This window comes from Leucoraja erinacea, chromosome 21, assembly GCF_028641065.1.
Source record: "Leucoraja erinacea ecotype New England chromosome 21, Leri_hhj_1, whole genome shotgun sequence".
Lineage (NCBI taxonomy): Eukaryota > Metazoa > Chordata > Chondrichthyes > Rajiformes > Rajidae > Leucoraja > Leucoraja erinaceus.
In genome coordinates this window covers 26,746,188-26,769,504 of record NC_073397.1, presented here as the reverse complement: position 1 = coordinate 26,769,504, position 23,317 = coordinate 26,746,188, and the positions used below count along the sequence as shown (strand labels likewise).

General features: G+C 40.8%; 1 protein-coding gene across 1 annotated transcript in view; it reads left to right on the top strand.

Annotated features, from left to right (window-relative positions):
• znf217 (zinc finger protein 217) overlaps positions 1-23,317 on the top strand; it is a 58,243-nt gene that overhangs the window by 32,383 nt on the left and 2,543 nt on the right. Inside the window, 5 exon segments of the mRNA XM_055652451.1 lie at positions 2,499-3,399; positions 3,401-4,355; positions 13,041-13,166; positions 15,840-17,570; positions 22,685-22,807. Coding sequence (XP_055508426.1) covers positions 2,596-3,399; positions 3,401-4,355; positions 13,041-13,166; positions 15,840-17,570; positions 22,685-22,791 — 3,723 coding nt within the window. The 5' untranslated portion in view covers positions 2,499-2,595 and the 3' untranslated portion in view covers positions 22,792-22,807.

Here is a 23,317-nt window from a genome sequence, read left to right as displayed (position 1 = left end):
AACCGCCACCCTTCCACACAAGGTCCTTTCTCTCTTCCAAATCTGCTACTCTAGACTCCATAACAGAAACATTTCTCTGTAAACTCTGGATGTGGCAATGGTCTTGATTTTTCATTTCCTACTTCCTACTGCAGCACTGTGACCTTGAATTTGCCCTTGTCAGCAGGTGTAACAACAAAATCAGGGATGATGTCCTTGTTGGTAATATGACCGTTGCCTTGTGGAGGTTGAATGGTTATTATAGTCCCTCTGGGGCATCAAGCTCTGCTTTCTCATATTATTGCTGGACTCTACCTTGCAGATAAAATGTTTTAAAGGTTTTTCAACAATACAGGCACCTTACATTTTATGTACGTTTGATTTTGTGCATTTTTGAAATAACGCTCTTGTTCAATTAGTACAAAAACCTAATTTATATGCTAATTTAAAAAAAAGAACAGGCTCATATTTATGCCTGTGTAAATATGTTTGATTTGTATGTTTTTGAATTGCACGCTGCTTTTCAGGAGCATTATCCCTGCATAAAACACAAGGTGTTTATACTTGCATGGGAAGGGTGTAGAGGGATCTAGGCCGAATGCAGGCGTGTGATTATTGTAGATGGGTATCATGGTTGGCGTTGATGAGGCGAGATGAATGGGTATGTCTCGATGGTTCACAAATCGTCCATTGGTTCTGAAGAATGGACTTGGTTGGAATTGTTTGTCTTATTTCTGCTAGCACTCATCCCCATGACTTCCCAAGTCTGCAATTCCATCACCCTTCAAATTCAATGAATTGCTTCCCATTTGTTTTCGTCATACCACCAGAAAACGCATTGTCTCCTCTTCCTTTCATTATTATTTGGAGCATTCTTGATTACCCCACAAACCATGCTGTGCCACTTCCTCTTCCTCTGTTCAAGGCCCCAAACACTCCTCCCAAGTGAAGCAATAGTTAACTTGGGTGGAACTTAGCACAAGATCTCTTGCACTGTTGACTTGAGGAACAGCAACCACCTTATCTTTTCATTTACACCACATTTATTCTGAATTCAAATTAAGTTAACAATTTTAGAATACGCCTACTACTTCCATTAACTACTCGCAACCTTTTTTCCTATTATCATTGTTGTGTTTAGTTTAGAGATACAACAGGGAAACAGGCCCTTCGTCCCACCGAGTCTGCACTGACCAGTGATCCCCGCACATTAACACTATCCGACGCACACGAGGGACAATTTACACTTGTACCAAGACAATTAACCTACAAACCTGTACGTCTTTAGAATGTGGGAGGAAACCGAAAATCTCTGAGAAAACCCACGCGGTCACGAGGAGAACGTACAAACTCCGTACAGACAGCACCTGTAGTCGGGATCAAACCAGGATCTCTGGTGCTGCAAGCGCTGTACAGCAGCAATTGTACAACTGCGCCACCGTGCCGCACTCTAGCATAGGCATTGGTTTTTAATACTTCTGCCATTCTACTCAATCGTGTCCTTTCTGTACTTCATTCTCCATTCTCCACAGTGCAAACTGCCCTCTCCCAATTGACTCATTTCTTTCTTTGCATTGACCAATATACTGCCTATCAAAATTCTTCCAGTTCTAAAGGAGGGAATTTGACCCGAAAACATTTTTCTCTGCACAGATGCTGCTTAGTCAGCAAAGTTGAAACATTTGTTTTATTGAATAATTAAAAGCTGACGGAATGACCAAAGTAAACATGCACAACTTTTATTGCCAGTCCGTCTGAAGAAGGGTCCCAATCCGAAATGTTGCATATCCATGTTCTCCAGAGATGCTGCTTGACCAGCTGAGTTACTCCAGCATTTTGTGTCCTTAAGTGCCAGTCAGCTTGTTTAGAAGTTAGTGAAAACCTATTGTGATGTGTTTAGTAATATTTCTACTGAAATTGAAATAAGGGCTTTTTATGGGGATGGGGGGGGGGGGGGGGGGGGGGGGGGGGGGGGGGGGAGTTCATGCACATTTAATATTTATCACCAGCTTCATGTCTACTGAAACTTTTGGGTAAAGTATTTGTGTAATGGGGGTACAAAACAACTTGGACAATAACTTAAATGTTTTTTTCTATTGCAAACCATTAAGATGCTGTTAAAGAGAAGTTGGGTTTAACTTACATATGGACAGTTGGTTCTTTATCATTTCGATTGCAAAATCCAGTGAGCTCCAAAGAGGGAAAAAAAGAGTCAGTTAAACGGGTCTCATTTTCAGTAGAAGCCACTGGAGAAATTAATGTTTACTGAGTTCTGTGATGAGCTGTCCTCTGGTCTATAAAGAGCAACTTGATTCAGATTTTCTAATCTTTGTTCCCGACATTTATATCGCAGTGGAAAGCAATTCTATGTATGTGGAAAGTGTTACTGTTTTGATTATGGTTAGAAAAGTAGTTCCAATGTTTTTTTTTTTAGTGCTAAAGCATAATTTAAAACCAGATGTTTGTGGACGAGCGACAATTTTGATTCCGTTTTTGAATGCTCTGTGTTCTGCTTTCAGCATTTGGAACTTCTACATCATTAAGTGCAAGGAAAGGGACAAGCCAGGTGCTCCAGCTTGAAATCGAAGCTCTAAGGCTTTGTATTGTCTCAATGTGATGAGAATACAATATCACGACGACCAAGAAAGAACATCTGAAGAAGAGCTTATGCCTTGGTTTACTGACCAGCCACATGAATTTGTGGTAAAGCCCACAGAGAGCGTAATAATGAAAACATCTGGTGTCCAAGACGACGATGTAAACTCAACGCTCGATTTTTCGGATGCAAAAAATTCGTTTGAACACCACTGTTCAATTTGTGATCAATACTTTCCTTTTAGCAGTCTTTTGGCACAACACATGACCATGCACACAAATAAAAAGCGATTTAACTGTCCCTTCTGCAACCATAAAACATCTCAAAAAGCCCATTTGAAAATTCACCTCCGAAAGCACAAACTAGACCATTTACAAGGAGAAAAAACGGCAAGGAATAAGGCCAACTTGTCACCCATAAATTTTGAAATAGCAAATACGGTGTCTGGTGGTATCGCGACTAATGAGACCGGTGTGACTGAGATTGATGTTAAACCGGTAAACGGTGTTACTTTGTCCCTTGAGAGCTTGGAAGGAAAGGTAGTCCAAGCTGAAGCGTGCCCACCTCTCCCGTGTATGTTCTGCAAAAAAAGCTTTCAACACTCAGATGATCTCCATCACCATGTGGTCATTCAGCACAAGCCTACACTCTGTGAGCCAGCAGTCCTTCGAGTAGAGGAAGGTTTGAGCCCCGTTGAAGAGGAGCATGTCGCTGTAAGTTCTCCAGAACAGGAGGCAATGGATGAAAATGATGATGGTGAGCTTAGCTGCAAAGTTTGTGGCCTGTCCTGTGAGAGTGCTTTGAATCTGGAAACTCACATGAGGAAAACACAAGGATTCCTTTACCTATGGCTGCAATGTATGTGGCCGGCGTTTTAAGGAGCCTTGGTTTCTAAAGAACCACATGAGGACACATTCGAGTAAAGCCAAGGGGAAATCGCAGCAGGATCCAGAGGGTCCTGCAACGATCAATAATGTTGCTATGCAGGAGCCAATTTTGGGAAACGTTGCTTCTCCCTACAAAATGTGCATGGTGTGCGGATTTCTTTTCCCTAACAAAGACAGCTTAAAGGAACACAGCAAAGTTCACAACAAAGATTTGACGGAGAAGATGGACGATCCCTCCATAAATCCAGAACCCGCTCTGTCGCAGGATGGATTCCTACAGATGCTGAATTTGAGTCCTTTCCTGTCGCAAAATTGTAACAAATCTGCGAAGCTGGGGAAATGGATACCTGAGCTTGATCCCTTCAACACCTACCAAGCTTGGCAGCTGGCCACCAAAGGGAAAGTGGCAGTAGGTCGAGAGAATGTGAAAGATCCAGGGCAAATAGCAAACTCTGAGAATGAGGAGGAACCATCGGACAAAGAGGATTCCAGTGAACAATGGGTCATGGATAAAGCCAATCAGGGTACGACCTTGGAGAATCCTGACAAGGCTAAAATGAAGCACAACGGCGTAGGGCAGAATGGGTCGCCTCCATTGGGAGAAGTGGATGTTGATCCCAAATTATCTCAGAACAAACTTAAACCAACCAACTGCACAGTATGTGGTAAGATATTCAGAACCTACCATCAGTTAGTGCTGCACTCCAGAGTACACAGGAAAGGCAGGAAAAGTGTGGAGAATCCACCAAGTTCAGTTGATGGTAGTGATCCTGGCACTCAGTCGATAGACTCTAACACAGGGGTGGAAGACCGCAGCCCAGGGACTGACAAGCCTGAGGAAGGCTCTGAAGAGGGCTCAGAAGATGGAGGACTAGGCGAAGGACCTTCATCAGGTAGGTGGCTATAAGTCCATTGGACATCTGTTTCATGCTATTTGTCACTGTGACAAACACTCTGTTCCTTTTGAGGAAAAAAAGATTGTTGGAGTAACTCAACAGGACAGGCAGCATAGGTGATGTTTCAGAAAGGGCCCCCAACCTGAAACATAACCTGTCCATTTTTCCAGAGATACAACTCTATTTATCCCAGAGATAAATTGGTCTGCCATCAGTCAAAATATACAGTTACAAGGCATTGTAACTGCCAGACTTGTTGAATTACTCCAGCACTTTGTCTTTTCATTTTATAAATGGGGCATCTGTAGTTCCTTGTGCTTCATATTTAAACTTGCATTTATCAACCATTTGGTCTGTAGAATAGAATTTTTGTAGACATTTGCTGCTTTTTTTGATATTTCTATTTTCTTTTTGATATTTCTATGGTCAAATAATTCATAGACTTTAATATAATCATCGAGGACACACCTAATACATAAGTGTCAAGTTGGGAAAAGGGGAAGTGCAATGGGATTTGGGGGTTCATCAGTCAATGAAAGTAAGCATGCAGGTACAGCAGGCAGTGCAGAAAGCGAATGGCATGTTGGCCTTCATAACAAGAGGAATTGAGTAAAGGAGCATAGAGGTCCTTCTGCAGTTGTACATGGCCCTAGTGAGACCACACCTGGAGTATTGTGTGCAGTTTTGGTCTCCAAATCTGAGGAAGGACATTCTTGCTAGTGCAGCGTAGGTTCACAAGGTTAATTCCCAGAATGGCAGGACTACCATATTCTGAGAGAATGGAGCGGCTGGGCTTGTATACTGGAATTTAGAAGGATGAGAGGATATCTTATTGAAACATATAAGATTATTAATGGTTTGGACATGCTAGAGGCAGGAAACATGTTCCCGATGTTGGGGGAGTCCAGAACCAGGAGCATAGTTTAAGAATAAGATTAAGCTATTTAGAACGGAGATGAGGAAACACTTTTTCACACAGTTGTGAGTCTTTGGAATTCTCTGCCTCAGAGGGTGGTGGAGGCCGGTTTTCTGGATACTTTCAAGTGAAAGCTAGATAGATCTCTTAAAGATAACGGAGTCGGGGGATATGGAGAGAAGGCAGGAAAGAGGTACTGATTGGGGATGATCAGCCATGATCACATTGAATGGCGGTGCTGGCTCGAAGGGCTGAATGGCCTACTCCTGCACCTATTGTCTATTGTCTATGTAGTGGATCTGTCTCTGGAACATGTTTGGTGCTGTTTGAGACCCACTGAGGTGGTTTGGGTGCAGATCATTAAAGTAAAAGAGACAAGACCATGGGCTCACGGGTTTGGCACGCTTTGGATGAGCGATGTGGATTGATAGAAAGGTTGAAGGTAAGTTCTAGAGGATGTAAGGCACTGAATTCAGAACAAGATATCTTGTCTCAAGGGATTGGTGTTGGTTTATTATTTTTGCGTGTACTGAGATACAGTGAAAAATATTTTGTTTTGCATGCTATCCAGGCAAATACCATACGTGACTGCATTCATTCAAGCCACACCCAAGCATGTACAAAGAGAAACATACCAAAGTGCAGAATATAGAGTTATAGCAATATAGTGTTACATAAGGGTCCAAGGTCAACAGTGAGGCAGGTTGGAAGATAGGAACTACACCCTAGCTTGTGGGAGATCTGTTCAGTAGTCTAATACCAATGGGGAAGAAGCTGTTCCTGTAATGTACTTTTAAGCTTTGTATCTTCTGCCTGATGGGAAAGGGGAAAAGGGGGATTGACTGCGGTCTAAGTGGTTCTTGACTATGTTGGCTGCCTTCCCAAAATCACTTATTTTGTGGTGATATGCATAACTGGGCATGGAATGTCACTTGAGGGGCTGCTGGGACTGCCCTGGCAAGGGTTTGATGAAGGCTGATGGGGCAGTGCTGTGCTCTCAGTGCATCAAGGGCGTTTTGGGAATGAGGCGGGTATCAATGAGTCAGTTGAGCATGAGATCAATAGGTGTGCAGTTCATCAGGAAAGATTGGATTGGGTGATGACTGTTCTTTGGGAAGGTGTTTGTGGGTGGGGTGGATGGAGGTGAATGAACGAGAATGTACAAGTAGTTGTGCAAAAATATTCTAATTTTGTGCGCATCAGCAGCACCGAATATTAGATCTGGAGAGGAACAGTTTGTGATGGGAAGTGAAAATTAAAAAACCTGCACATACTGGAAATCTGAAATAAAAACAGAAAATGCTGAAACCTCTTAACAGGTCAGGTAACATCTGTAGAAAGAGAAACTGGTCAGAGACTTTTTGTCAGAGCAGCTTAGTGAGTGTGTTTATATAATTTTATTGTAATGGGAAGCACTCGGTCAAATTTTGGACAAATCTATGAATTATTTGTAATTCTACAAAATACTTTTTTTATAATGGTGTTCCTGGGGAGAAATCATTGTAAATAGTGCTATCACTGAAAATGGTGAAAATCATTTGTGATTACATTTCTAGGTCATGGTTTCTTTACAGAAATGTGCAATCTAATTATCTCAATTCAATAGTTAGGGTGTGGGGGGGTTGGCAGCAGTGTGTGGTTTAAACCACAGGTGGAGTTTTGTTTTGTTTTATATTTGTAAGGTCAGTTTTTAGGCTGGAAAAGTGTTTAAATTTCAGGTTGTTAGACTATCTTGTCTCTTTGTTCCAGGACCTGCTTTAGAGTATGTTGTCTTTCCTTTTAAGCAGCTTTTCTTTTGGATTTTTTTCTGTTGTGGGTTTCTAACCTTCAGCTAATCTTCATTATAATGATTAAATCAGCCTTACCGAGAGATCGTAGTCCATTGCAGATTTTAATTATTTTAATAGGCATTTTTAAAGCTTCTTTGCTTAAATCATCAAATTTGGCAAAGATACTAAGGAAAGGTGGTGGTGGTGGGTGGGTGGCAAAATCGTTTTATTACAGAACAGTTTAGAACATCAGTTGCAAACATTCTAACCACTTATGGAAGCATCTTAATTACAGCTGCTATTAATGGCACATCCTTTTTTTAAATTCATCAAAAATAACACTAAACTATTGATGCCTATGAAATATGAGAATTACATGAAAGCACAGATAAAGGCTCTCGGGTGCTTTGAGCTTGTTCCAGATTTACCAGTTATCCAAGTCGGTAAAGTGTGTATGTTTCTTTGTTATCTCTGGAGATTTTTAGATGTTTGTACACCTTTTACAATGTCTTGGAGGAAAGGCACTGAATAAACACATTGTATAGCTAAGCCTGCAAGCAATGCAAAATGCCTTTGCCTCATGTTTTTATCCCTTGCCAGTCAGTGAGACATTTTGTTTTGGAATTGAAATCGTGGTGAAAATTAGATACCTGTTTGATGAGGGACTAATGTTTAAGTTGTTGTGCATTGTGTGAAATTGTTCCTAGTTTTAAAACTTAAAAATTAATTGCTTTCATGTGGTGGCATCGGTTGAATGTAATGTGATCACATCAAATATCTATACCTCTTTAAAATGGCCTCAGTGACACAGAATGCCAAACAATACAACAGCATTTAACAAGACAATGATACCTTGTGCTGTTGGGTCATTACGTATGTTTTAAATGTAGAGGTCAAAAATATCTTGTTGATGCGCAGTGAATTGATTGAAATAAACATTGATCTAGAATTAGCTTGAACTTTCCAACCAATGATGGATAATATTGACCAACCCATCCCTCAGCCATTTTACTTCAGAGCCAAGATTCTGAAGGTAGTTGTTGATTATTGCAGCTGTTGGTAATGGTACGACTGCAGGATCTTGATAATGACTTTCCTTCATATTGTATCTTTAATGTAGGCGGAAAATTGGCAGAGGTAGTTCAGTTTATCAGCAAACAGTTTGCCAGCTGCATCATAACATATGAGGCGATATCAGCAGATAATTATGCCTATTTGAAAAGGGGGTCACGCTTTGTAAGAAAGAGTCGCAGGCTTTAGGAGTTTAGGCGAGAACTCCAGACTTCGCAACCATAACTGCCAACGGTGGAACATTTATATGTGGGGCCAGATACTGAGAAGCTCTGATCTGAATGTTTAGAGAGCTGGAGGCAATTACAGAGAATGTCCATGGTAAAAATTGGGGAAAAAACTAAGATGGACATTTTATGGTCAACGCTTACTTGACCTGAAGCTATATGGGTCAAAAATACTAATACTGACTGATGAATGTCACGATGCAAGTTGCAACATGGCCAGCAGTGTTGGTTTGGGGTTGTCAGGACCTCCATGTACAAGGAAGACTGGCAAGAGCTGTATTAAAATGGCAAATTAAACATAATGAAAGGTAAGCATGAGGGTTTCTGTTGACATTGAGCAGGCCAGGGCCAGTATCAGAGGAGAGAATAGCTGGCCTTGATTATAGTATGAGAATAGATTTCGGAAACCTGATTCAAGGTCAGATGCGACTTGAGATTTGTGAGCATTACCTTTTCGGTTTCACAGGGTTTTGATTGAGAGAGAGATGGTCGGTAAGGAACTGACTTTGTGAAAAGGATTGGAATGTTGGTTTGAATCTTACCAATATTTGGAGGAAATGTGTGCTCTCCCCTGATGGGGCAAGCTCTCTGGAGAATTTGGTGATTATGGCAGTGTTGAGAGGAGATACTAAGGTACAACTGGGTGTTCCCCTTCTTCCTGGTTTTGATCTTTTCAGTTTAATCTTTTCAATCTACCAGTGGACATGAGTGGTAAGAAAGCAAGCTTAGGTAAAGCCATTGCAGGTGGCTTAATGGCATTGGCAAGAGAGATGAGTGCCAACTGAATACAATCCAAACTAGCTAGATAACACCAATGCCAAAGGCTGCAGAAAGTCATGAAAAACAAATGAGACAGAGTAAATTGCCTTGGGCTGACTCAAAACACTGATTGGATCAAACATGAAGCTCTAGTAAGTTGAACAAGAAGATGCAGTGGCGTGGACCCTGCTCTGTTTATTCCTTCCATTATAATCATATATTATACTAGTTATATTTTGATAATTTCAAAATTATTTTTACTTTGTCCTGTCATTGAAAACGTTGATGAGTCCCTTTCCATTTAAACTTGCAATTTTTATGGGAACACAAAAGGAACGCTAAAAAATAAGGTGTATTATCAGATTTAAAAACTTTAAATGATTTTGGAATTCCGGTATATATAATTTCTTAAATTAGTGCATAAGGACAAGGCAATTTGCCATGATAAATGTAAAATTTAGACCCTTATTCTAATATTCAATTCAATAACCCAATTTTCTTTCCAAATAATTTTAAGATTATGGTGCAATTGCACCATCTAGTGCTCAGCCACTTGTATTACAGTAAAAGCATTTCTAATTTACCAAACTCCTAATTCAACCAGAATGCATGGGTCATTTAAATACTTATGTTGATAAAATGGCTTTCAACTGGTTGTGTCTCCGTGAGGCTTGTTACTGGGAAAAATTGGGAAGCACTGTTGCAGGGCTATCCTGATACTTCCATGCAGCAGATTATTTATTTTAATGGGAATTTAAAATTTGTCATTTGCACAATTGAAAATGTGCCTTTTACACTCCTTGAATTTGCAATCATTTAGTAATGGACATTAACCAGACACACTCACACTCACACACCTTTTAGTATTATAGGGATGTGTGGGGCAATTTTTTGTTTTTTACACGGTGGTGGGGATAGATGTGATAGTGTCATTTAAGAGCTATTAGATTAGATGGGTGTTAGGAATGGAATGATATTGATTATGTAAAAGCAGATGAGATCAGTTTGTCCTGGCACCATGTTCAGTTTGAGTGTGTGTTTCAAGCTTACAATTTTTACCACATTTCTTGGTAAAAATATGGTTTCTATATAACATTAATTGTCATGAATAACACTGCAGACCTTATTGATAATGGCTTAAACAATTAAACTTCTAGTTTTTACATTAATCGGGTGATAAGTTGGGGGAAATCATCAGTACTGCGCACAGATCTACCTAGTGGCCGCATAGTGTGACTACATCATGGATAGCACAAAATGAATGCTCTATCTTTTTGGGGATGATTGTTTGTATCTGGCAACATTGATGTATTATCGCTCGGTGCCAGAGGCTATAAGTGGACTTTTCCCTGTAATTAAAAATGTGAAATGCTAAACCACATGTATACAATTCTTAATTTAATGGCAACTGCCTTTGTTTGCTGCCTTAATGTAGCTGCAACTCGCCCACCACCTACACCATTATAATAGTTAAAGCCTGACTTTTTAAGCAACATTGCCACCGTGTTTTGCCCGTAGGGATTGATGGATAACATATAGCTGCAAACTTCCTGCCTTTACAAAGAACATCTTGCAAAGAACATTAACCCTGTGGATGCTCAGCGTTTCAAATCTGGGATTAGCCTATTCAGTTCACTGCTGAAATTGCATCTTTTTGCCCTTTGCTCTCACCTTGCGGGTTTCATTGTATTTCTTTGAACTTTTGAGCACTGAATTTAAGTGAGCAACATTGCCAAACAGGTGTTTTTGCCCGTGTATTGAGGATAACATATAGCTGCAAATGTTGATTGCCTTTACAAAGAACATCTTGCAAAGAACATTAACCCTGTGGATGCTCAGAGTTTCAAATCTGGGATTAGCCTATTCAGTTCACTGCTGAATTGCACTTTTTTCCCCTTGCGGTTTCATTGTAACTCTTTGAATTAAATCACAATTTAAGTGATATTGCCAAACAGGGATATTTACAATTGGTATTAGCTAAGCACAGAAGTTGCTCAATGTATGATTGGTTTTACTGCCATGTTGGCCAGATGTAAAGGATCTAATTAATCAATTGGATTATTTTTTTCCTTGTGCTCTTACCAAGTTAAATTAATGTGAATTATGGACCACAGTTGGACAATCTATACATAACTAAAATTCTGATCTTGTTATCTTCCGGTTTGGCGATCATTCTATTTGCGCAAAACGGTACGCAATAGCGCTACTATTTTTCTCCAGCTTACTCGTCGTTCTCCTATGCTGCGATTGCACCAAGTTTCATTTCGATCGGTGGAAGCTGGTAAGAGTTATCGAGGTTTAAAAATCTTAAAAACTGCACTGCGCAGATCGATTGGCTCTCCTGCCATTCAGTGTCAGGCGGATTGGCCCCTTCTGCTGTCACTCCGCTTCCTGTGCCATCGCATCTTTACTGCAGTTGCGGGATGCTCTGGATGGCCGGTGGAGGTCTCCACACTGGACACAATCGCCAAGGGACTGGAAAACGAACTCCCGACCCCAGCTGGCCAGGAGGAGAGACCCCCCGCTGATGTGAGGCCGCCAGAGGACCTCATCCCCTTGAGGAGAACGCCGAGTGACCCTCCCACATCCCGAACCCCCCCCTCTGGTCCCCCTCCCCCGGTTCCTGCCCTCCCCCCGCTGTGATACCGCACTCTCACCCATGGCTCTTCCCCCGTCTTTTCCCTCCCGAGATACTCTTCCCCTTCCCCCCCCCCCCCCCACTTCACCCTCCCCCCCCCCCCCCCCCACCCTCCCCCCCTCCCCCCCCCCCCCCCCCCCCCCCCCCCCCCCCCCCCCACCCTTCCCCACCACACCCCTCTCCTCCACAATCCATCTCCACCACACACCACTCCCACCCCACACACACCCCTCCCCCAAACCACCAAGTCCCACTTCCTCTCTCCCCCCACATCCTTCCTCCTCTTCCACCCCTCCCGCCGACATACACACTTCCCCCCCCCCCCCCCCCCCCCCCCCCCCCCCCCCCCACACACCCCCCCGTGGTGACTGGGACCCAACGGGTCCCACTTAGCCTAGTGGTAAATACATTTCTTGAGATGGAAATGCACATGTGTGCTGCACACCTGATTAGGGAACTTTTGTAATCGGATGAATATTTCAGTTGGTGATTCAGGTGTTGATTTATAATTGCACAGTGTTGTGCACTGCATACATTGTATAGGTGTGCTTGCGAGCACCAAGGTTGCTGGTCATTGCTTTCGTTGTCGGGTAAGGTACAAGAAATAAAAGAGAGCCAGGCTTGATCTGGGTGCAGATTTGCGATGGGACATAATTAACTCAAAGGCCTCTGGAGTTTTATAGTCTAGCATCCATTCATTTTTATACAGTTGCAAACACATTGTATAGAGCGGCCATCACTTATTCCAAGATTAAGGATAGCGCAGTTTTACAACAGGTAATGTTGTTGCCTCAATTCTCCAGTGACCAAGTTTGATCCTGACATCCACTGCTGGCTATGTGGAGTCTTTACCTTCACCGTGTGATAGTGTGGGTTTCCTCAAAGTGGTTGGTTTTCTCTCACATCTTAAAGTAGTACATGTTGGTGTGTTAGTGGAATGTTGTAAAGTATCCCCAGTGTGGCTGGGCTGGGTAGGAGAATTGGGAGGGCGATGGGAGTATAAGCATATGAAATAATATAAGATTCAAGGAAACCAGCAGAGAATTCCAGTTGTGTAGATTCAGTGGACTGAATGGTCTTAATTTTGTACAGATATAGAATTTTAAACATTTTACAGTCCATCTTCAATATTTTCATGATCCATTTAATCGTGTCACTGTTAAATGTACTTTATAAACATTTTTGCTGTAGATAAAATGTGTATTGTCTCACTCTCTTGGATTAAGATAAAGTTGCCAGATATATGGATGGGATGATTTGGGAGGAGTGATGGATGATTAAGTAGCTTTTTTTACTTCCCAGATCGTAGCGAGGATGGCTCAGAACGAGGAAGAAGCAGAGAGTCTGGCTCATCTGGTGAATGCAGTTACTGTGGAAAGTCTTTCCGCTCAAACTATTACCTTAATATTCATCTCAGGATTCACACAGGTATGTCTGCAGTTTCTTTGTGAAATAGTTGCATTGTTGTTTGCAATAGTTGCAAAGCTATAAAGGAACGTTGGGTTGAGCATGGTGGGTCGAAACCTACAAACATATATAATTTACTCAAGTATATTAAAGGGGAAGCCATTACAGTCGGATCCCCTTTGTCACTCTACCACTAACAGTTGCCCAGTTTTGCCGAAGATAGTCACAAAAAGCTGGAGCAACTCAGCGGCTCAGACAGCATCTCTGGAGAAAAGGAAAAGGTGACATTTTGGGTCGAGACCCTTTCCTTCCTGTTTTTTATTTGTTCACTGCAGCATAAAGAGGAATATTGAAACATGTTGAGTATCTGTAACCACAAGCACTGGGTTTACTGTTATGTTGAGCTAAAGGCCTAATGAGCAAAATCGGTTTTAGTTTACATTATTTTAAAGCAGTGCGGTCATTCTTAATGTAGATGGTGATCCATTTTATTCTCATACTATCGGTTAACCCATCTTTCTGTAATCCTGTTTCACATCTCCTGTTTTCCTATTAACAATTGAATAATAAACCTTTCTCAAAGCTGCTTAATTTTGAACTAATGTTCTCTAGTCTTGTGCAGGACCTCCATCCTGTCTTTCATTTGTATTCTTTTTAAAGTAATTGTTCATATATTATATTTTATTATAATAAAAGAAAGTGCCGAAACAGGCCCACTGATTCCGCACCGACCAGCGATCCTCACAGATTAACACTATCCTGCATACAATAGGGATAATTTACATTTATACCAAGCCAATTAACCTACAAACCTCTATGTCTTTGGAGTATGATGTGAGAGGAAACCAAAAGTTCTCGGAGAAAACCCACGCAGGTCACGGGGCGAACGTACAAACTCCATACAGACGAGCATCTGTCCAAGACCAGTCAGGATCGAGCTCGGGTCTCTGACTCTATCGCTGCGCCACCGTGCTGCCCCATAACTCAAGTATTTCTTGTTGACCATTGAAAGCCTTGGGTATGGTCACTCATGAACCTCTTTCCAAAAAAATCCATATTCTTATTCTGGTGTTTTAACCCAGCTGCTGCTCTCTCTTCACATTGTGTTTTTGATTTTTTGTTTTTGGACTGAATTCTGTTTTTAATTTGTGTTTCTGTGATGTCTTTATTATTTATTTTATTCTGATTATATGTTTATATTCCTGTTAATCTATGTAAGGTGTCATTGAAATGTCTGAAAGGCGCCCAATAAATAAAATGTATTATTATTATTATTATTATTATTAGAATTACGTGCCATGCTCCTTAATTGGGTGTTCAATTTGTGAATAGAACTTATTTTGTTGCTTACTGTACTGTACTGTACATAGAACTTACTTTGTACTGTAAATAGAACTTACCTTGAGTTGCCTTGTGCAGCCAGTAGACTTTGCCTTATTACTGCCCCTATGCTTTCAGTGTATTATCCATCAAGCAATCTTCTGTTCTAACTTTTGCACTTGACCAGTACAATCACCAAAAAAACCCTTGTGCTATGTATATTTATTGCAACATACCAGTAATTGAATACTCTCCCATTCGTTAAATTAAAATCCATCCGACTATTCCAAACCTTTACACTTAAATGGGCCATATCTACATGACAATAAGCAAGGGTTTATTAACTTCTGGTAGTAGCTGATTAGCAGCGTGTTATACTCCAAGCCTATTTAGTTAACAACCCGCCTCTTCCTTCTATTGCCAACTTTCCCTGTTGGCTTTATGTCACAGTATTCAATTTCATACCTTAATTCAAATATTTCCTTCGATGAAAACAGGCCCTTCTGCCCAATTGGCCACACTGACCAACGTGCCCCATCTACATTAGTCCTACCTACCTGCCTGTGTTTAGCCCATAACCCTTTTAAAACGTGATAGTACCTGCCTCAACTTCCCCCTGGCAGCTCATTCCATATATCTGCCTCCCTCTGTTAAAACAAAAAGCTCTTTGGGTTCTTATACAATCTTTCCCCCTCGCCATAAATCTATGTCCTCTGTGAAATTTCATGAATGATGTAAACAAGTGATATACTTTACTTCAGAGATACAGTGCAGAAACAGCCCCTGCACCGACCAGCGATTTGCCCCATCTAGCATTATCCTGCACACTAGGGACAATTTACAATTTTACCGAAGCCAATTAACGTACAAACTTGTACATCTTTGGAATATGGGAGGAAACCGGAGCACCCGGAAACACCCATGCAGTCACGGGGAGAACGTACAAATAACACGTACTTGGCGCTATAAGGCATCAACTCTACCACTACGCCACCGTGCCACCCCAAATCCGTTCAAAATAATGGATATGTAGAGTTGGGGTTACAAATCACATTGACTGATGGAACATGCTTGCAAGCCTAAATATCCTGTACCTTTTTGTTTATTGTCATGAGTACCGAGGTACAGTGCAAAGCTATAGTTGCGTGCTAGCCAGTCAGCGGAAAGACAATAAATGATTACAATCAAGCCATCCAGAGTACAAATACATAATAAAGGGAATAATGTTTAGTGCAAGGTAAAGTCCGATCAAAGATAGTCCGAGGGTCTCAAATGAAGTAGAGAGTAGCTCAGGACTGCTCTCTTGTTGTTGGTAGGATGGTTTAAAATTAGTAAAATATTAAAAATGAGTAAATTATATATTTATTGTTTCAGGTGAAAAACCCCATCGATGCCCCCTCTGTGACTATGCTGCAGCTCAGAAAACCTCACTTAAGTATCACTTGGAACGGCATCACAAGGGTGAGCAGAAAAGGACTGAAGAAAAGAATGAGCCGCTGAAGAATTCATTGACATCTCCAAAATTGGAAGTAGCACCAAAAGAAAATGATGAATCTGTTCAGGAATCTCTTCAAGACTCCAAGAGGTTCTTTACAGATTCTTTGGGCGGTGCCAAAGATTTAGATGCGAACATTCCTCGGGGGAATCAGAAAAGGATTATTTCGTCTACTAGTCCAATTTTTCAAAATGCCGAGTTTTCAAATACGAGTAGAGAATTCCCGGACCTGAAGATCCATCATGGTCGACGAATCTTCTGCAGTGCACTGTTGCCAATGTCGCCAATGTCTCATGCTGAGAAATTAATGGATGAAAAGTTGATAGTTGAGTTACAGAGATGTAACTCTGATGCAAAGGCTATTATCGAACTTGACGATTCCAATGTTCTGGAGGAAAGCTCAATGGAGGAACTTGCAGAAAACTATACACAACAGAACAATGCTAGAAGTATGAAGGTGGATCCCATTCCTATAAATGACCAATGTTATATTAGTACTAGACGTAACAGGGAGGACTACTGTGATAAATATGAATTCAGTTTATTGGAAAAGCCTTTGAATCTTTGTACCACAATATATCGGCAAAGCCTGTGCAGCGCTGGTAGTCCTCAGGGAAATGTATCTACCTCATTTTCCAAGAGTGCCTTACTGAGCAATGTGTGCCCATTTTGTACCTACAGAACTTTGTACCCAGAGGTCTTAGTGATGCACCAAAGGTTGGTACACAAATATATTCCTGAACCGAGTTCGATAAATGGATTTCGAAATGCTTTTCATAGTGGGTCACTTAAAAGCAGACGCACTGGATGCCCTCCTGCACTATTAGGTCAAGATGTTTCTTCTTTGCTTGCCACCAAAGAAATGAGCAAAAGTTTTTCTCGTCGGACCAAGTCGCCATTACCAGCAGCTCCAACCGATGCTTCTGACTTGCTACCTGGAAAGGCAAAATTATCATCTTCCTCACACCAGTCCCTGTGCAATAATCTCCTTCCCTCTGCAGCAGAAGCTAGATCTTCCAGTGACTTTAATGCCTTCAAGATGACCCAGAGTCCTAACATGCAACTTGAAAGCTATGGATCTATACATTCTGAAACAAGGCAGATGCCAGAGATGGTGCAAAAAGTAGAAAGGAATGGTTCTTCAGAAGCTGGTACCAGTAAGAGAAATGTGTCTGAAAAGTCTGGTACTAAATTGGACTATGAATCTGAAGGACCCAGGGGACATTTGTTTAGATATGATGGTCATTGGGCTCCCAATGTTAGCAAAATGTGTCTTACTAATATATCTGAGAATCAGGGAGGTTTGGACTCACATGAGCCTACAGCTAAAAGAATGAAAATAAATAGTCCTTTAAGAAATGATCAGCTTTCATTTGGAATAAGGAGGAGTGTTCAAGGAAGAAATATAAAATTATCTCAGGAGATGTCCCCTCTTCAGGCAAGAAGCACAGGGATATCGGCTAAGCCAGGATCAGCCTTGGATTCAAATGGAATTGATTCTCGTTGGAATGTATTGAAAATTTTGAATTCCTACAACCCACAAGATCTCGCTTCACTGTACAGCACGTGTGGACCCAGTAACAGTAGAGATACTAATATTGCTCAAGAAGGTAAGATTGATTTGTTAAATTTTACCTCAGACACTTTAAATCAATATTGTATGAAGGTATTTAAAATGGTTTCCGAAGGCTGAATGTTGAGAATTCTAAATAGGAATCGAATGGAGATTTAATTCTGGGGAACCAAAAGTAGTTAATGTTGCTTAAAATGGCCATTCTGGTCATTCAACGCCGTCCCAGGCGTCTGATTTTATTTTCATCCAAGGTGCCACCGACTAAAGCAGTGTTATTTCTAATTTTGCTGTCTTTTTCATTGTAATCCCACCTGCCCTCACATAGTTTCCAGAAGCCAAGTACAAGTACGACACGCTGCTGCACCCGCTGAGTTTCTCCAGCATTTTTGTGTACCTACAAGTACGACAAACTAGTTTGGCTTTTAAATGACTCTAGTGTTTCAGTCATCGACTACACACTGGCCACTTTTTATTTGTTTATTCTGTTTGAGGGATTTGTAAAATATCACTACCATTATTCGTATGGACAAACATTAAGCAAGAGATGTGTTTTATTGTCATATGTGCCAGATAGAACAATGACATTCTTGCAGCAGCACAACAGAATATATAAACATAGTACACTGTAAACAGTATAATAAATGAGAAAGTTCTGTGTGTGTGTGTGTGTGTGTATATATATATATATATGCGCACACGCACATTTTCACACGCACACGCATATCTACGTAGTTCAGAGCTTATTGGAGGTTGTAATGTTTAATAGCCCGATGGCTGAAGGGAAGAAGCTGTTCTTGAACCTGGACATTACAGTTTTCAGGCTCCTGTACCTTCTTCCGGGGTGAAATGAGTGTGAAGGCCAGGGTGGCGAATACCCAGGGAGCAGAACATATACGTAAAACAAATCAGTGTTTACATGGCCTGAACGACTGACAACACCATCTGCTTTCCACCAACAACATCTTCATGATTGCCTCTGTACTTGTCCACAAACTGCTGATCTTTAGTTGTGCTGAAGTCAATTATTGGCTTGTAAATGTGATGGATTAAATGAAGATTCATATTAAATCTGCAACATCAATCTTCCGATTAAATGTGTGGCATCTCTTTATTGGAGGGCTGGAAATTGGTAAGATGCAAGTCTGAGGACTAATCACTGCTAAATCTTTTAACAGCATTCCCACTAGAAATAATATTGAATGAGAGGTCTCACGGATCCAACTTTCAGTTTGCACTTGCTAACGTAGGCAGTAGGAAACGCTACACGTCTTCAAGCCCAAAGTATCCTAAAGCACTTTGAATTACAAGCAGGCCTTGTTGGGCTGTGACAGAATTCTCCCGGCTGAGTATTGTGTTGGATGAAAGATCAGAAGTGACATGGGAAATGCATTACACTCAGCAAACTTGATTAGCCCATGATGTTTCCAACTACTGCTTGTTCATCAGGCTGATTTTTTTTTTTGTTGCCCAGAGGAGACAGGGAAGTTCTGGTGCCACTCATTTCCTGTTATTTTTGCATCAGTTGCCCCGATCAAGGTGGCGACTTTCCATCTTGCCTGACTTGCTGGTTGATGTCTGAAAAATAAAGCCAGCTGCTCGGAAAGGATCATGTCTGACAAGACTATGATGCTACTATAGAGATTTATCAAGCTTGTGGCTTTTAATTTAATGCAATTTATTCATACTTGCTGCCGTGCACTTTGCAGGGATTGTCAGCACTGGTGACAATGAAGGCTGTCAAATAGTCATAGGAGCCAGAGAAGGGCCCTGGCAGATCAGAAATGCTAATGACATCTTCCTGTCCTGAATTTTAACATGATCATTTTCCCCTGCTGTTTTCTGGTCATAATGCAACTTGGGACACATATAGGGCATTGAGATTTGTCAGCAGAGGGTATGGAAAAAAACTGATTATTTTTGCAAAGCAACTGTTCACATTTTCCAGCCAATTATTTGGTATACTTTAAGGATGCAATTGGTTGGATGTGGCTCTGTTCATTATGTACAGTGTTTCAGCTTTAGAAGATAGAATCGGTATGCCATTTGTATAACGTCAGCAAGTCTTCATTCTGAAAACATTGTTTGTATTTAAAAGCCTGTGTAGTAATTGGGAGCCTTTGGACAGCCACTATTCCCTGAAAAGAAAAACATATTTGATTTCAGCTGTTGTGCTGGGAAAAGGTGGGGCTAGTTGTTGAAATAAATGTCCCTTTTCATACAATGAGGTAATGGCTGGATTAACTGCTTATATTCAATAATTTGATATTTTGCAAGATTCATGCCCATTTCCAAAAGTTCAGGGCTTTTCAAAAGAACATCAGTGTTTCAGAAGAAGGTATTTTAATCTGTCCCCTGGTCAGTAAAAAGAGCATTAATTTTGTGTCTATCACGATTGCAATGATCAATGCTGCCACTAACTATTGTGGCTATGTTGAAGCCAGACACTCCTCCATTATACTGTTCTAAGGCTCTTGAAGCTTTATGACGAATCAAAAATTACCATTTGGGAAAAGTACAGTGCCCTCCATAATGTTTGGGACAGACTCTTTATTTATTTGCCTCTGTACTCCAATTTGAGATTTGTAATAGAAAAAAAATCACATGTGGCTAAAGTGCACATTGTCAGATTTTATTAAAGGGTATTTGTATACATTTTGGTTACACCATGTAGAAATTACAGCTGTGCTTTTCCGTAGTCCCCCCATTTCAGGGAACCATGTCTTCACAGGCATTTGTGATTGCTTGTGTGCGGATAATTGCCTCCCTAATGCAGGTATTGGAGTCTCTCATCACCCAACTCTATCCATCAGCTTTGGAAACTTTTATTGCTGTTTATCAACATGAGGACCAAAGTTGTGCCAATGAAAGTTAAAGTAACCATAGTAAATGTCAATGGGATGCTTGAAGGAAGCACTAACTAATTCCACTTTTGCCACTCTCTTAAGAGTGACCAATCCAATGTGAATTAGGTGAGCCCATTTTCTTGGTGAAAAAAATACAATGTTATCTTTTACAACTTTATGCTCCCATATATCTAAAAGATTAAATATAACTGGCAAGAGCTGTATCCCTTGGAATGGAGCTGGCATGATTGTGACAGCTATCCGCAAAGGGTTTAAATGCCAGCAAAGTTATTTATCAGTTAATTGGGTAACTTAAGTTCAAATAAGTTTGCCCTAGATTCAGTCGGTATCTGACCTTGGTCTTAATTTTACGTACATTCATACAAAGAGTCGTCTCCATGTGCCGCACAAAAGCAAATGTAATTTGCATTCCAATTTGAGTTTTATGGGAAAGGCAGTGTCGGAGAAGATCGGCTTGGTGCCCGAAGGAAGGGTTGGTAGGTTGTTTTCTAACAACTCTGCGGGAAGTGCATGTGGGTTCTGCTTGGTTGAGGACCTAATGGGCCTATATGGTCAAGTATCCAGATGCTCCTGTGGTCTAAACGCTGGTCAGAGTTAATATGATTCATGGCCCCTTGAATATTTAATTGCTCTTCCATATCTTTGCATGCAAATGGCTTGACCATCAAACCTGGGAGTTAAATTCATTAAGGTCTAAGCATTATTTTCATTCTTTTGAATATTGTAATGGTGCATTGTACCACACGTTGTTTGCTTTTGGCTTAAATCTATGTATTGAATGTTTACTAATTCACAAAGACATAAGGGTTTCCTGACAAAGATTGATCTTAAATTAGTGCCATTTGCCCTCTGGAGATGACATGAAAGTAATTTATTTTAACCTCCTGGGTAGTTGATATTATTCTCATTGAGGATAGATACAAAAAGCTGGAGTAACTCAGCGGGTCAGACAGCATCTCTGGAGAAAAGGAATGGGTGTTTCGGGTTGAGACCCTTCTTCAGACCCTTTTGTGCCTTAACCGGAAATGCTGAGTTACTCCAACTTTTGTGTCTATCTTCAGTTTGAGCCAGCATCTACAGTTCCTTCCTACACGCAATTCTCATTGAGGTCAGCTACTTCCACCCGTGCCTTCACATTGAATCTGGAGCCATAGTGTGATTTATAGGTTGGGTGCAGATAATGTGATGAATGACTGAATAGTGAAAGGCTTGGATAGAGTGGATGTGGAGGGGATGTTTCTACTAGTGGGGGTGTCTAGGACCAGATGTCATAGCCTCAGAATAAAAGAGCGTTCCCTTAGGAAGGAGATGAGGAGGAATTTCTTAGTCGGAGGGTGATGAATCGGTGGAATTAATTACAACAGAAGACTGGAGGCCACGTCAATAGATATTTTTAAGGCAGAGCTTGATAGATTCTTGATTAGTACGGGTGTCGGGTTTTGGGGAGAAGGCAGGAGAAGGGGTTGAGAGGGAGAGATAGATTAGCCATGATTGAATGGCAGAGTAGACTTGATTGGCCAAATGGCCTAATTCAGCTCCTATCAGTTATGAACCAGTTGTTTATCTTGCTCTATTTTTGTTTAAACTGTCAATAGACGAGTAAGCGTATTAAAAATGAATGAAAACAATATTTTAATTCTGATATATCAAGAATAGTGTTTTGTGGACACTCTCCTCTTTTGAAAAGGTAACCTAGATTGTTACTCAATTTAATTCAAAATGTCTTAAAGTGTTCCTTTGTTTTATTTTTGGAGAATTGGATTTGCATAAAATCCTTGTCTTTTAATAAGTGTAACGTGGGCATATATTGAAATCTAGGGTCTTGTATTCTAAGTAATCTTAGAATATAAGCATTCTCTACTTTTTTTTTTTAGTTCGATGGGAAAAGGAAAAGAACCAGATTCAAATAGCATGTTAATCTTTGGTCAGTTGTATTGGTAACTTGACATTTATCGTCTCAAGGTAGACACAAAATGCTGAAGTAACTCAGCGGGACAGGCAACATCTCTGGAGAGAAGGAATGTGTGACATTTCAGGTCGAGACCCTTCTTCAGACTCTACCCGAAACGTCACTCATTCCTTCTCTCCAGAGATGCTGCCTGTCCCGCTGAGTTACTCCAGCTTTTTGTGTCTACCAATTTAAACTAGCATCTGCAGTTTTTTCCTACACATTTATCATCTCAGAGTGTGTGCGATGGCCAATTAATAACTTTAAGTTGAAAACTTGGCAATGGATGGTGATTTCATCAGCTTTTAACAAATTTGTGTTTTTTACATTTTTTTAAAGGGAAGAGGTCGCTCCAATATCTACAACATTCTAACAGTTCGTCACAAAAGCGGAGCATTAATCACACTCTTGGTGGATCTTTAGACAAAGAGTACATGACCCATTGAAGCCTGTTAATGGAAGGTAATTGCATGGAATACAATCACTTGATATTGTAATGACTTCAATCCATTCAGTTGTATATCTTGATTGAGCTGTAATATTGCATTTTTCTCATTTGGTATCACTCCTAACATTCTAGACATGTAGAATGTCACCACTAACAGACTTGTTGCTGTGCTTACCATCTACAAAATGCACTCTAGTTGGTCTTATGCACCTACCAAACCAATGACCTTTTTTGCATTAGGATAGACGGGCAGCAGGAGTGTTGGAATACCACTACCACCGGGTTTCCTCCTAGTTTAATTCCATTATAACTTGGAAACGTGTTCTGCACCTTTTTCATTGTTATTGGAACATTACACCAAACCATCTTGAGTCATAGTCACAGATCATAGAAATAAGCTCTTTGGCCCAATCTTTAATGATTACCTTCAATGGAAAGAGTTTGGTGGTTTACCACCACTTCCCTAAGGGTATTTAGAGATAGATAATAAATGTTGGCCCTTTTCAGTGATTCCCACAAGATGC